We start from the raw sequence: 16452 nt of genomic DNA, 5'->3' as shown, positions 1-16452 counted from the left end.
TCACTTCAGCCACAACCCTCATTTCTTGTCCTTCAAATCAGGCTTCATGCAATATTTCTCCTTGTTCTAGCCCTCAACACACATCACTCTATTTTCCACTTGCTCTCTCCAAATTTGCCCTGTCAATAAGCCATAGCTTGTGCTCCATGTACCTCATCCTCACTTAATTGGTGAACAAAATTCTCCTGGCTCCCATATCCATATTAGGTGATGTGGGAACTAGGAGGCACAGTTTTTCCAAAGCTACCATCACCCAACACCTCAGAGGCCAATCCTTGATCTGTATAATCTTGGATAATTACACCCCCCAATTTCCATTTCCAGCACCCCCCCCCCCCCCCCCAGTGCTGCAGTCAGCTCAGGCAGTGGAATGCTCAGCAAGTTGGCCAACAAAATCTGCATCACCTGGAAATGAAGAGGTGAAGTTGACATGTGCCAGGCAAACATCCAGAATGAGACAACCTTCCTCATTAACATACTGGCTCCACAGAAAATCATCTAGAGAAGTGACATAATGTCAAACCCTATAAACTATACTCAGCCAGTATCCAGTCATGGAGAAGCCAAACTTCTTCTGATTAAATAACAAGGACTATTTTTGGACAATCGAATGTTATTCCTGTGATCTCCAGTTCTAGCCCCTCCCTAGCTGTTGCTGCAGTATGGGCGAAACTGCTGGTGATCTTGGTGACCTATTTTCCCAAACTGACATTCTGACCTTATATACCTTTCCATCCTCTACTTGTTTCGTAACATCACACGTTTACCTCTACCTGAGCTCAACAGCCGTTGAAACTCTCACTTCCACCTTCGTTATCTTCAGGCTTGACTTTTGTATTACTCTCATAAAAATTAAAAAAACAGACACTGTGGCAGAGTGCTCCACCTCCTGTGTCCACTCCACCATTCACATCAAAGACTCCAGCCACTCCATGCATTCTCTCTTCTCCCTCATCACACTGGGTAGGAGGTACAGAAGCCTCAAGTCCCACAAGACTGGGTTCAAGAACAATTACTCTCCTTCAACCATTTAGTTCCTGAACCAACAAGCAGAACCCTCATCAACACAGTTAAGCATCACTCGACTACTTTGCACCAACACAGACTTTATTTTACCTTGTGCTAATTGTATTTTCTTGTAAAAATTGTGCATGACTATGTTTAACTTAGGTTTTCCTTGTGAATGCTGCTTATAGGATGCCAAGTGCCTGTGACGCTGCTGCAATTATGCTTTTCATTGGACCTGCACACACAAGACTTGTGTATCTTACAATAAGCTCAACTTTGACCCACTCTGAACATTCGACCTTTCCTCCTCTCCCAACAGGCAGAACATGCAAAAGCCTGAAATCTCATACCACCAGGCTCAAGGGGAACTTTTATCCCACTGCTAAAACTATCGAGCCGTCTCCTAGTACGATAACATGGACTCTCGACCTCACAATTTACCTCATTATGGTCTTGCACCTTATTGTCTGCCTGCACTGAAGTTTCTCAGTAACACTTCATCTATTTTGTTATTGCTTTCCCTTGTACTACCTCAATGCACTGTATAAAGATTTAATCTGTATGATGAGCATACAAGACCATCGTTTCATAATACCTCAGTACATGTAACAATAATAAACCAATTCATTTTGTATGATGTAATGATCTAAATGGATAGTAAGTAAAACAAAGTTTTTCACTGTGCCTTGGTATATTAGATAATAAGAATCCAATTTACCAATTAAAAGAAATTCAACAAGGTGAAAGCTTGTAATTGTCAAAAAAGCTTTTATTTTATAACATAATTAGTACTTCTTATTTTGTCTAGAGCTTTCATATTTCAGAACTGTTTGTAATCTTACTCTAAAAAGGAAGGGGGTGTTTAAGGAATCTCATGTTTTTAGACTTTTCAGCAGATAGATAAATGTTGGGAGTAAGGTCAGAAGACAATTTTAATGATCTGGATAAACCATTTATGTATATCATTGTGCCAAACTGCACCAAAAAATCACCAATAAAATTAAAAATACATAGAACACTGAACAGTACACACAACATTGTGCCAACCTACTCCTAGATCAATCTATCTCTTCCTTACCACATTGCCTCCCATTTTTCTTTCATCCATGTGCCAAAGAGTCTCTTAAATGTCCCTAATGTATTGCTTCTACCACCACCTCTGGCAGTGCTTTCACACACACACCACACTCTGTAAAAAAAGACACAACTACCTCTAACATCCCCCCTATACTTTCATCCAATCACCTCAAAATTATGCCCCTTTGCGTTAGCCATTTCTGCGCTGGGAAAAAGGCTTTGGCTATCCACTCTTATCATCTTATACACCTCTATGAAGTCACCTCTCATCCTCGCTTACTCCACAGATAAAAGCCCTAGCTCACTCAATCTCTCCTCATAAAACATGCCCTCTAATCCAGGCACCATACTGCGGCCAGAATATCTCAATGGGAAGTGGTATAATTAATTTTCATCCCATTCTTCTTGTAGTCAAGTGTGAATTGCACTTCATCGTAATTAATTTGGGTTTAATAATTCACTCAAATATCCTGTCTGTATAAAGATGGTTCCAGATTAGACTTGAAGCTCCATTTCAAGTGCCTTCCTGTTAATATCTCACAGTTCATCTGTATTGGTTCTTGCTGGTAACAGCACTGCCAGTCCTACACAGCAGTCGACAACAATATACCATCTTGCTGCCTAGGCCTCAAATCAGCTCAAAGAAACTGTCAATCAACAAAATTTCAGGGCTACTGAGAATCACTGGAAAATGGATTTTTAAACAGCATTTTAATAAAATATGTTTTCGTTTCAGACAGCTACATAAGTGTATTTACCCAACCAAACGATTAGTACATAAATATTTTAAGCCTAGGATGTTGCAGTACCCACGCTCCAATAACTAATTCAGTTTGAAATTAATTCAGCAATAGGAAAGGTAAATCAAGATAGAAGAAGTCAGCACAATTACAATTATAATTCTATTTGATCAATTCAGGAAATGAAAATACTTACTGGCAAAGGCACAGACATCACCATGTTTCCACCATAGACAGCAGGCACATATAGGATACTAGTCCCAGTGTGTGGATCTATCCGTTGGACAGGACTTGGAGATTTACCAAGGGCAGAATGAGACCCAAGAGGAGGGGTATAGGCTCGCATGGGGTTCCCAATAATTACTGTTGAATTAGGTTGAACTGTGAAATGTAAAATTTGAATAGATTAACTTCAGAAATATAACCAACAGTCTAGCTTTCCTAATCTTCGTAGTGCATTTGCTTATATCCATCATACTGGAAGAGACACAGATCCTTTCCATGAGGATACTTTAATCGATTACCTGCACTGCATACTGATGTGCAAAGCAACAGAATAATGACATTCTAGAGAAGCCTACATCCTTTTGCCAATTTATTGATTGCTCTGCATTCTCTGCCCTTATTCATCAATGAGTGAAATTCCTCTCTTTCTATCCTCTGCCCAGTCATGAGGATCAAAGTTAATGCACAGTGGATGCCATGAACATTGCTCAATGCTGGGTGGAGCTTCCATGCGAATTTTCTTCCACAGAAAAACTCCACTCATTGTCTACCTACCCTCCCACAGGTGAAGGTTCATTTATTTCAATAAGAAATGGATATAACAAATGAAAACTACAGATGCCAGAAATTTGAAATAAAAGCAGAAAATGCTGGAAAAGCTCAGCAGGTCAGACACATCTGCGGAAAGTGAAGCAGTTAACATTCCAGGTCAAGGCCGATTCATCAAAAATGAGAAAGATTCTGATGAAAGGTCCTAGATCTAAAATATTAGCCATGTCTCTTTCCATAGATGCTGCCTGACATACAGTATTGAATGTTCTCAATATTTGCTATTTTTATTTTAATTACTTTCATTTTGATATTTATTAGATAAATACCTCCTTTGCCCAATTCCATTTCCTCCCTGAGCTCCTTAGAGCCACAGATCTTGAAGTGCGAACCCAAAAACTTAACAGTTATCTAAATCCTTGCTTGTGAAAGCCTCTTTGAGGCTCAATAAGGGTGTCACAAAAATACTGAACCTGTGCTCATCTAGAACACCATGTGGGTCCTCTCCAAAGGCAACTGTGGGACAACAATGAGAAACAAGAACCGACAATAAATTTTGCTTTGGATAGTTTAGGACAAATCTGGGGCACTGACATTGTTAGAAGCCCAGATATCAGTTAAAGATTACTTTACTGGGTCAGAATACTCTCGTTCCTATCAGAAAGGCAACATTTGCTAGAATATTGAAATTTGAAATTTCATCCTTAGATAATAACAAATTACATTCATTCAGCATCACACATTTGCTATAACAGAGCATGAACAAGCATCAAGCATCATTATTTTATTTCACGCCATTTTTGTAAACAAATGATCCTATAGCTTGGAAAAAGAGACCTACAGCTTTGAAAAATGTTACTTTACAGTAGCTATGTTATTTCATTATACAACAAAAATTCATGGTTGACTTACCAAACCCATCTGTCGGAAGGTGGTCGCCCTGATTATGGTGATGGCCTTTATTCTATAAATAAAACAACAAGGTCACAATCAATATTCTAAGGTTAATAGTAAAATCTGTTTGCATGCTTGCTAGTCTGTGATATTTATAAAACTGTTTCCCGAGTCCACTGAACACAATTTAGAGAGATGCATTTTTCAATGAACTGTCCCTTGTACTCTAGCTCAGGGTCCCCAACCTTTTTCGCACTGCGGACCAGTGGACCGGTTTCATATTGACAATATCTTGCAGACCGGCCGGTGGGGGGGGGGGGGGGGGGGGGGAGGGGGGATAGAGTTGCCAACGAACAAGAGTAGCAGTCAAATACGTTGGGTTTACCCTGAGAAAGTCTACAATGACCATGAAGCCTTGTGCGGGCACCAGTGCGCATGTGTAATTTATGCATGCATGTACGTGCCGATGTTTTTCTACAAATCGGTTTTGGCGATTCTGTCGGGGGGGTGTTAATCACGAACGCAATATAGGTGATAAGTGGCTAATACACTCAATTTCGTTTCTAAAAGGGTTTATCTAACGAATTTAATATTAAACACACAGCGGATATCTTTCTCGCATGAATAGAGCGATAAGTCATTTATCAGGGGAGCTTGAAGTAAGTGTTGAACGAAATTCCAATAGAAGTGGTAGAGGCAGGTTCGGTATTATCATTTAAAGAAAAAATTAGATAGGTATATAGACAGGAAAGGAATGGAGGGTTATGGGCTGAGTGCAGGTCAATGGGACTAGGTGAGAGTAGCATTCGGCACGGACTAGAAGGGCAGGGATCGCCTGTTTCCCTGCTGTAATTATTATATGGTTATATAAGTCAATAGCATCATAACATTTTAAGTAACATTTGGATATTAAACACACAGCACATATTTTCTCCGTATGAACAGATAAAATCATTGCAACACACCAATATCGCTGAATCAGTGGGAGCCCTGGGCTGAATACTTGTTCCCTGCAACAAGACGGTCCTATGGAGGGGTGATGGGAGACAGCGATACTCGAAGGAGGTTCCTTATGTCCAGTCTATTCCGCAAGTTAGTTTTCGTTGCATTCATTGCAGAGATATGTTGGAAATGGAAGCAACGTTTTCAGTGCTTTCGTGGCTATCTCAGGATATTTAGCCATGACTTTGATCCAGAATGCCGGCAGAGATGTTATGTCAAACATACTTTTCAGCCCGCCGTCATTTGCAAGCTCGAGGAGTTGATCTCCTTCCCGTGCTGACATGGATGACGCGCGGGTAATGACCTCGCGTGCATTCAAGCTCAACAGTGGGCATGACAGGGAATGAGGAAAGGTGCAGCTGACTCATATCGCCAAATCATATCGTTTCCTCACGGCCCGGTAGCGCATGCTTTGCGGGCCGGTGGTTGGGGACCGCTGCTCTAGCTTGACTCAAAGAATTAGTTACGTATAGGACTAAAAATTATTTATTTGCAAAATCTGATGTAGGAATAAACATTATCTCAAGCTGGACCATCATATACCGCGTACCTTAAAAATGAGCAAACTTTAAGCACAGGCTTAAGTTATATAATTGCTTACAAAACAAAGCCCCTTCCCAGTCCTGATGAAGGATCTCAGCCCAAAATATCTATAAGACCACAAGACATAAGAGCAGAATTAGGCCTTTCAGCCTATCACATCTGCTCTGTCTTCCATAATGGCTGATATACTATCCCTTTCAACCCCATTCTCTTGCCTTCTCCCTCGATACCCTTTGAATCCCTCCCTAATCAAGAACCTATCCAACTCCCCTTTAAATATTCTTAATGACTTGCCTTCAATGCTGTCTATATCAATGAATTCCACAGTTTCATTACCCTCTGGCAAAAGAAATTTCCCCTCACCTCTTCTGTTTTAAAGGGACAAAGTTTTAATCCCTTCCACTGATGCTGCCTGACTTGCAGTGTTCATCTGGAACTTTGTGTGTGTTGCTTAGAATACAATACATTTGTGAGTATAAAAGTAAGAAAGATTATTTTCTATTGATATAATGTGGACACCATTGTGAAGACTAGCATTACCAACAATAATTCCCATTTGTTCAAGGTAAATCAACTCTCTGACTGCTGCAGTCCACGTCACTTTCAGAAGAATGAGGGGTAAACTCATTGAAACCTATCGAATGGTGAAAGGCCTTGATAGGGTGGGTGTGGAGGGTGTTTTCTAAGGTGGGAGAGTCTAAGACCAGAGGACACCGCCTCAGAATAGAGGGATATCCTTTTAGAACAAAGATGAGGAGAAATTTCTTTAGTCTGAGAGTGGTGAATCAGTGGAATTCTTTACTACAGGCAGCTGTGGAGGCCAAATGTTTATGTATATTTAAGGCAAAGGTCCACAGATTCTTGATTGGTCAGGACCTGAAGGGATACAGGGAGAAGGTAAGAGATTGGGACTGAGAGGAAAATCGGATCAGCCATCTTGGTGGAGCAGACTCGATGGGCCAAATGGTCTAATGCTGCTCCTATTTCTTATGGTCTTATCGAGTGTTATTAGACACAGGTTTTCAAGACTTTGCCTTGACAACAAAAGAGGAACAAGGCATGTCCAAGTGCATTTCTTATTCCACATGTTTGGAGGTGCTGTCAGAGCAACCTTAGTGGATTGTAATGTTCTCATAAACAGAGAACTCTGCAATCATACTGTGCTGGTGATGAAGATGGCAAATGGAGCTCCAGTCAAACAGACTGCTCTGACCTGAATTAGCTCAATGAGCTATGCTCATCTAGGTAAGTGAAGAAGATTCCATCATGTTTCTGGCTTATGCATTTGGAAACCTACAAGATAAGGCACTGGAAAATGGTAAATCTAATTATCTCTTGAAGTGCAAATGTATTTGTTGTTTATAAACCCTGAGTTAGATGATAGCCAGGGTCTTCAAGCCTTTGGACTTGGGCTGATTCATTGTCTGAATTAAAACATGTCTGAATAATTAGCCACACTTCTGATTACCTCCAATAAGACCATAAGATTTAGGAGCAGAAGTAGGCCATTTGGCGCATCGAGTCTGCTTCACCATTCAATCATGGGCTGATCCACTTCATCCAGTCATCCCCAATCCCCTGCTTTCACCCCATACCCTTTGATGCCCTGGCTAATCAAGAACCCATCTATCTCTGCCTTAAATACACCCAATGACTTGGCCTCCACAGCCGCTCATGGAATTTACAAATTTCAGGTCTACCACCCTCTGAATAAAGTAATTTATCCACACCTCAGTTCTAAAAGGACGTCCTTCAATCCTGAAGCCGTGCCCTGTTGTCCTAGAATCCCCTACCACGGGAAATAAGTTTGCCATATCTAATCTGTTCAGGCCTTTTAACATTTGGAATGTTTCTATGAGACCCCCCCTCATTCTCCTGAACTCCAGGGAATATAGCCCAACAGCTCCCAGACGTTCTTCATACGGTAATCCTCTCATTCCTGGAATCATTCTTGTGAATCTTCTCTGAACCCTCTCCAATGTCAGCATATTCTTTCTAAAATAAGGAGCCCAAAACTGCACACAATCACTTTTTCTGTGAGGACTGTGGCCAGACCAAATATTTCTCTGCTCCTCACACACTTAGGCTTTATGGCAGAAACAGAGTTAATATTTCAGAGGAACAAAGTTTAACTGGAGCTAGGATCCAACTTTCAACTCATTTCTTTTTTGCACTTGCTTCCATTTTTTTTTTTGCAAAGAGAGGCTGGAATTTCAAAAAGTTAATTAATAGAGAACTTTGTACAATGCTCCGAATGAGAAGGCACACCACCTGTTTTCTTTCAGGTATAATACTACAAATGAAGTCAGATTTGCTGTCAGGTAGACACACAGTATTTGCTTACTACCAGCCTGGATAACATTTATCCCTCAGTCAACACCACTGAAACAGATCTAATGGTTGGCAGATTTCCAACATGTTTAATTTTTTTTGCTTATCAATCACAAATATATTTTCTATCTTTCACATTAGTAAGAATTCTTACTTCTAAAGTACTCAGTGACATATTTGGGGTCCGAGGTTGTTAAAAGTGCTTGAAAAGCACTGCATTTCAAATTTTTAAAAACGGGCTACAGAGTAAATGAAATATTACATACTACTAAATAGTAAATAATATTTGTGTCATGGCTGTGACTGATTTCAGCACATTTGAATTTGACATTCTTTAGCCCATTAATTGCTTAATCAGACTCCTCATGATTTCTGCTAATCTCAGAAAGCTTCAATGTAATCAAACTCCTGGCTGTTTGGCCTTGGAGAGATAAATCAGGACCAGAAATTGACAAATTAAATGATTTGGCCTGCTGCTTTCTTCCTGAAGCAACATTTAAGCAGAAAATTTAAAATCAGCCTCAACCAATTTCTTTCATGCTAATATCAAAACAGGGTCAAACTGCAATAAATGAAGGGGGCAGATCAACAAGACTTTAACTGCAGAAAGCTAAATTAGGGTTGTCAGTTAAAAGGGACTCAGCTTTTTCAATCTGCACACAAGTAACAACGAAAGCATATTCTGAAAACATTCTAGTTGGTGATTTAATGCTGCCTGTGTCATAAACCAAAGGTTTGTGCACATTCATTCTTCATCAACACCTGTATTCTTTACACTTTTCTTCAGAGATTTGTAATTTACAAAAAAAGCTCAAGTTCTGAGTCAACTGAAGTTCCCTGACACGTATTTGAGATACTAATCTAAATGTCTAAACCAACAGCTATGAGCAAACTGTTGTTAATTACCTCAGCACTTATATGTATTTACAATTCCAAGATTATCATAGACAATTATCCCCCCATAACAAACCATTTTGCTCCATCTCCTGATAACCCCATTCCTTGATTCCTCAATCACCCCTCTCCCTTTAATTAGGCAGAGAAGATGCATTTTTTTTGTTTCTGGAGCTGAAACATTCTGCCACTGCCAGAGCTTCTTCTCTTCTTATAATCACCATATCTTGCTATTTCACCTCCTAGAATTAGATCCAAAGGACGAAGCATATAAAGATGAGCTTTATTTGTCACATGTACATCGAAGCAACTACAACTAATGATCTCACTTTAAGGACTCTGAGCCCACAGAGTGCTGCCAAAATCTGCAGTTGACCATAACAGAGCTTGTCTGGCGGGCAGCACTGACTCCGTTCAGTACGATGTGGCACACCGCCCTTGGTGGAGCGCATCGGCTCCAATGCCTCTCTCCTGGCCACACCACGGCTTGAGGGCTAGTCCTTGCTACAATTGAGGCCACACAGCTCCCCAGCCATCCGCTCCTGCTCTCAGTCAATAAATCAGCAAATCCAACTTGAGGCATACCAGATTAACAATGCCCACAAGGGTCTTGCGATCACAAGAAAAGCGACCAAGATGCCACTCGCTGTTCGACTGTAAGCCTCCATCAACTCATTGCGCAGCTCCTTCATTTTCTCCACCAGTGAGCAACTTGCTGATGGTGTAGACCTGCAGTACTTTAAGTTCTTGATGTATATAAGACCATAAGATATAGGAGCAGAGGTAGGCCCTTTGGCCCATTGAGTCTGCTCCGCCATTCAATCATGGGCTGATCTAATTCTTCTAGTCATCCCCACTTCCCTGCCTTCTCCCCATACCATCTGAGGCCCTGGCTAATCAAGAAACTATCTATCTCTGCCTTAAATGCACCCAATGACTTGGCCTCCACAACCGCTTGTGGCAAAAAATATATATTGTATTTGCTTCTACCATTTCCCTTGCACAGCATTTCAACTGCTTATCACTCTGTAAAAATCATGCCTTTTCCCCTCTCAACTTAAAGCTATACCCTCTAGTATTTGGCATTTCCACCCTGGGAAACAGACGGCGGGTGTCTGCCTTATCTATGCCTCTCATTATTTTATATACTTCTATTAGCTTCCAATTCTCCAGAGAAAACAACCCATTTGTCCAACCTCAAGCATCCACATTGTTCCTGTAACGTGGTGACAGAACCGCACACAAAGCTCCAAATATAGCCACAAAGTTTCATGTGAATGAGATTCTAAATTCTTCACACCAGCATTCACCAGAGAGATAGACTCGGAGGGTGGGGAGTTCAGGGATGAGAATGCTAATATCTTGGAGAACATTTGCATCAGGAAGGATGAATTGCGAGATATATTGGAGCATTCCTGATGGGACTATTCAAGGATCCTAAGGGAAGCAGGGAGGAGATTGTTGAAGATCTAATAGCCCTTCATTCCTGACAACATCCTGATGAATCAATCTCTCTCTCTCTCTCTAACACATTTTCCCTGTAGTGTGTACACTATACTCTAAATACAGTCTCACCAATATATAGTAAAACTGCAATGTGATGTCTCAACTCTTATACTCAATGCTTTGGTCCATGAAGGCAAATGTACCAAGAGCCTTTTTCACTACCCTATCCAGTTATCTACCTTCAGGAAGCTGTGAACTTGCATCCAAAGGTCTCACTGCCTATTAGTGCTCCTAAAGGCCCCATGGTTACTCTGTATCTTCAATAGGAAAGATGTGGATGGATTATGGGCCACATGTGAGCAAATGAGATTAATAGGGATAGGCATCATGGGTGGCATGGACAGGGTGGACTGAAAGGGCCTGTTTCTATGCTGCATGATTCTATCACAAAGACTGCACTTCTCACTGACAATGAGTCACTTACTTTATTTTAACAAAACTAATCAGATTGCACAACTGCTTTCTAGTTGCCATCCAGATTCACATGGCAGGCTCCTACCCATCTCATCACCAGGTGACACTAACTCAAACTTTGGGCCCTGATCTTCACCTGTCCGCAGATTAAAAACCTATGCCCCAATCTTGACCCATCTGAAGATTCAGACTCCTTGCACCGATCTTCACCTGTCCACAGATTCAAAACCCTTGCCCCGACATTAATCCGTCCGCAAACTTGCACCTCCCCAAAATTGCATATTCCAGTGTTCATTTCTCCTGTTTCCCTGAGCCATCAGGGAAGATGTCCCTTACCAAAAATGGCACCTTTTTGACAAATGCAGCTATCTCTACCAGAACTGAAATTTCAGTTTAAGTTACGCATGCAGATTCTGGTGAGGTTTGAATGAAACTTTCTCTTTGCCACCAAAAAGCCAAGTTCCCTGGATCCCACACCTCCTAACCTTCTGAATAAGCCTACCACAGGGAATCTTATCAAATGTCTTGCTAAAATCCATATACACCACACCTACTACTCTCCTTTATCAATGTGCTTTGTCGTATCTTCAAAGAATTTAAATCTTTAAAGGGTAAAAGTAGGTTGGAAGGGATGCAAGAGTAAACAGGGAAATTTATTGGACATTGTTCTTTATGTTAAATGCTGGGTCATCGACTCATGGCAACTCAATGGATAGTTGCCCTAAATGAGTTTCCATCCTCGCAAAGGCAGCTCATTGTTGATAACATTGCATTCATAGCTGTCATTATTGTGTCCACCCATCTGATTGGCGGCCTTCCTCTCTTCTGTTGTCCCACCACCTCGCCGAGCATGATATCTTTTTCCACCGAGCTGTTTCTTTGCATGATGTGCCCAAAGTACAATAGATGGAGTCTTGTCATTTGAGCCTCCAGAGACAGACTTGGTTTGATCTCGTTGAGGACCAATTTGTTTGTTCAGTAAGAACTTCACGAGATGCGTAGTATTTTTCTGCAGCACCACAGTTCAAAGGCGTCAATACACTTCCTATTCTCCTTCTTTATTGTCCAGCTTTCGCATCCATATAATGTTGTTGAGAACATCATTCCCTGTATAGGTTGAACCTTTATATGTTGAGATAGATTCCTGTTCCTGAGGATCTTCCCTAAATCCTTCATGGCTGCTCTGCCAAGGGCGATCCTTTGTTGGATTCCTTGACTGCTTACCATTCAGTATTAATCACTGATCCAAGTAAGTTGAAACTGTCAACCACTTCAATTTCCTCTCCATCAAGATTGAAATTGGATAGTTATAACCTTAGTCTACTTCAGATTGGACATTATTAGAATCTAATAATGCTATATACATGCAACAATTACTTTCCTTGATGGTGCATTGAGCCAGAAGGCATCAGCCACTTAATTCAGTTGTAGTTATTAACAATGAAAAAAAAAACAGCACACTTGCTATGGGTATTATCGTCAGAAGCTGAAGGAAACATACTTCATGAACTAAAGGGTGGCAGACCGGTTCAATGAAGCAGAAAAGAGAAGCCAGAGGCATGAACGTTATAACTTCTGCAAAGAGAATTAACAGTGTTCAACTTTCAAGGTAGGAACAATGGGCATCAAATTATTATTTGAATTATAATTTTAAAAGCTGATTAGATCATCTGTCAATGAGTATCTGTAAACTGAACTACATTTTGTCCTACATTAGAATTAATAAATTTTTGAAAAGATCTGTGCATAACTGCACATGGAGGATAGAGGTAAATGAAGAATGGAGGAGATATTCTTGCCAGAGCACGTCCACCTGTCTGGGTTCATCCAGAAGGAATCACAATAACTGATTTCACTGCACATATTACAACACACTTGGCCGAACAGTTGGAGAAATGTGAAGTATGTTGTAGGCCAACCACAGATAACAGCAGACAGTCTACTGTGAACTGAACTGCTGCCAGCACTTGAAGACAAAGGAAAGCACAGAATCTGCCTCATGACTGAAATCGCTTTTATATCCCAAAGCAAGTGAATATTTTCTGAAGAAGATGACTACACTACAGTGATTACTTTATTTAAATATACAAAGCTATATACAGAATTGTCACAAGGCTCCTCATTGTATTCGGCAATGTACGAAGAGTAATCTCTGTTCTCAAATTAAGTCTTTTATTCCTGCAGAAAATTAGTTTTCCTGTGTTCTTTCTTACTTCATAAAAAGAACAAATCTGCAGTGTTGTTAAAATAACATTTCAGCCAACGAGATGATCAAGTTTATAACACAATCATACTTTTCATTTAATTTCAGTCCTTGGTTAGTGCAATGTCTGGGTGATCAGGAGACCCTTTAACTTGAGGTCAAATTGGATATATTTTCACCTTAGCATTTGAAAATCAAAGCAAAGAATCAATGAGGTAGAAATATTTACATGCTGAGCATATAACATGGGATGATATGTTGAAGTTGTGTAAGACATCTGTGAAGCTTAATTTATAGTATTGTGTGCAGTTCTGGTCACCTTCCCACAGGAAAGACAAATAAGAGTACAGAGAAAATTTGCTGGAATTTGAGGACCAGAGTTACAGGTAACGGTTGAAAAGGTAAGGACGTCTTTCTCCAGGAATGAGGAGAGATTTGATAGAGGTATATAAAGCTATCTATTTATTTAGTGATACAGCGTGTATCAGGCCCTTCCAGCCCAACAAGTCCAGCAACCCACATATTTAACACTAACCTAATCACAGGACAACTGATAATGACCAATAAATCTACAAAATTTGTATGTCTTTGGACTGTGGGAGGAAATCAGAGTATCTGGAGAAAAAGCACGCACACACAGTAAGGACATACAACTTCTTCCAGGTGGTGTTAGAATTGAACTCCAAACTTTGATGCCCCGAGCTGTAATAATGTCACACTGACTGCTATGCTACCATGGTGGCCCAATTATGAAGGGTATAATAGGGCAAATTTAAGCAGGCGTTTTCCTCTGAGATTTGGTGAGATAAGAACTACAGGTCACGGGGTAAGGGTGAAAAGTAACATATTTAAGGGGAACACAGGGGAAGTTCACTAAAAGAATGATGAGAATATGGAATTAGCTGCCAATGGAAATGTTAGACACAGGGTCAATTTCAACATTTATGGTAAATTTTGATAAGTACATGGATGGGAGGTTTGTGTTTAATATTTCAGTATATTTGAGTAATATTGTGAACGTATTGTTTGATTAAGTATATTTTGTTGTTTACATAATTCATTATGGTTTATATGTAAAAGTATGCGAATGGCATACGTTATCAAGCCACGGCATATGTGCATGCTTTGCTAAAAGTAAAACAAAACTAAGAGTAGACAGGTTAGTCCTGGCTCTGTGTTTTTCTTTCAATTAGTTTATGCTTTGGAGTTATAAAACATAACAGTGGTGATGAAGTACTTTTAAAACAAACCCAAGACCATAAGACACCACCTGTTGAAACGCAGCGAAACGTTCAAGTTCAAAATAAACGTCAGAAAATGAACACTTTCACAGGTTCATAAACAGTGAGTACCAGGTGATAATAATCATAAATTTAAATAAAGAGCAGAAATGGCTTTCTACATCAGAAAGACAGATGCTTTTGATTGCGTAAGAGATAATTAGAATATGTATACTGAGGAAATTGAGCAGTATTTTGAAGCAAATGAATTAGCCAAAGAGAAGCGAGTGCCAGATTTGCTGAGTCTATTGGTAGAAGAGCATACAGTTTACTTGGAAGCTTGACTGCTCCAACCAAACCAGTCAAAACGAGCTTTGCTGATATTGTGAAAGAAATGCAGGAAAATTTGGAACCAAGACTATTGGTGATTGATGCTTTAAGTTTCATTAGCAGAATCAAAAAGAAGGGGAATCCATTTCAGCATACATGGCTGAATTGAAGAAATTGTCAGCTCAATGATGGGCGTAATGATACACTGAGAGATGTTTAGATGTGTTCAGAAGCTTTTCTCAGGACTGGTGTTCTGGAACAGTCAGTGACAATGGATACAGTAGTCCCAACAGCCAAGAAGAATGGATCTGTCAGGATCTGTAGGAATACTTAAGGCCACTTTTTAACAGCATCCACTACTACCAAGTAATTGCCCTGGCAAAGGATTCATGTGGATTTTGACAGACCATTCATGGGCACACATTTCTTCGAGTTGTCCATGGGCTCCACTTAACCTTGGAAAGAATTCCTTCAGCCTCCATGTGACCTAGCTCACTGGCTACTTTATCATAGATGGTATATGAAACCAAATGGGCTTTGAGAAACTTGGGTGTGGCACCATCATTTAATACTATTTTACCCTTGAAATAAATGTAATAAGACATATTATATCTGCACCATACCACCGAGCTACAAATGGTCTGTTGGAAAGGTTTGTACAGAGTCCAAGGAACATACTGTGAACAATGTCAACAAAACACCCTACACTAACACTGAATCAGAAGCTTGCAAATTTCCATCTTGCACATCACAATGCAACACACTCCACAACCAACACCTCACCAGCTATGCTGTTTTTGGGTTGTCCCTTGCACTTACACTTGGATCTCGTCAAATCCAGTCTCAGGAGGAGTATGTAGGACATACATCTGAGACAAATTGAGAACTCTTCAAACAAGGTGGTTTGATGTCTCACACCTGGCCAACCAATCCTGATGAGGGATGACAGAGATGGTCAAGTGTGTGTACTTGGAAAGATTAAGGACAGAACTGGACCACTCTCCTACACAGTTGAGTTTACGCCTGGTGGCATCTGGACATATATTACAGATACACACACACCCGCACACATACACGCTCACATACACACACATATTATATATGCAAAAGTTTGGGCACCCCGGTCAAAATTTCTGTTACTATGAATAGTTAAGCAAGTAAAAGATGAACTGATTTCCAAAAGGCATAAAGTTAAAGATGACACACTTTTTTAATATTTTAAGCAAGATTACTTTTTTATTTCCATCTTTTACAGTTTCAAAATAACAAAAAAAAGAAAAGGGCCCAAAGCAAAAGTTTGGGCACCCTGCATGGTCAGTACTTAGTAACACCCCTTTGACAAGTATCACAGCTTGTAAACGCCTTCCGTAGCCAGCTAAGAGTCTTTCAATTCTTGTTTGGGGGATTTTCACCCATTCTTCCTTACAAAAGGCTTCTAGTTCTGTGAGGTCCTTGGGACGTCTTGCATGCACTGCTCTTTTGAGGTCTATCCACAGATTCTCCATGATGTTCAGGT

General features: G+C 40.3%; 1 protein-coding gene across 7 annotated transcripts in view; it reads right to left on the bottom strand.

The window, feature by feature from the left end:
• Window positions 1-16452, bottom strand: part of helz (helicase with zinc finger) — a 343256-nt gene that overhangs the window by 79299 nt on the left and 247505 nt on the right. For all 7 annotated transcript variants that reach the window (XM_072242661.1, XM_072242664.1, XM_072242665.1 and 4 more), the window contains 2 exons: window positions 4512-4563; window positions 3022-3206 (listed from right to left, as the gene is read on the bottom strand). In XM_072242661.1, coding sequence (XP_072098762.1) covers window positions 3022-3206; window positions 4512-4563 — 237 coding nt within the window. The remainder of the gene's footprint in view (window positions 1-3021; window positions 3207-4511; window positions 4564-16452) is intronic.

Source organism: Mobula birostris, chromosome 24 (assembly GCF_030028105.1).
Source record: "Mobula birostris isolate sMobBir1 chromosome 24, sMobBir1.hap1, whole genome shotgun sequence".
NCBI classification, from domain to species: Eukaryota; Metazoa; Chordata; class Chondrichthyes; order Myliobatiformes; family Myliobatidae; genus Mobula; species Mobula birostris.
Note: the sequence above shows the minus strand (reverse complement) of the source record. Positions and strands in the feature narration are given on the sequence as shown.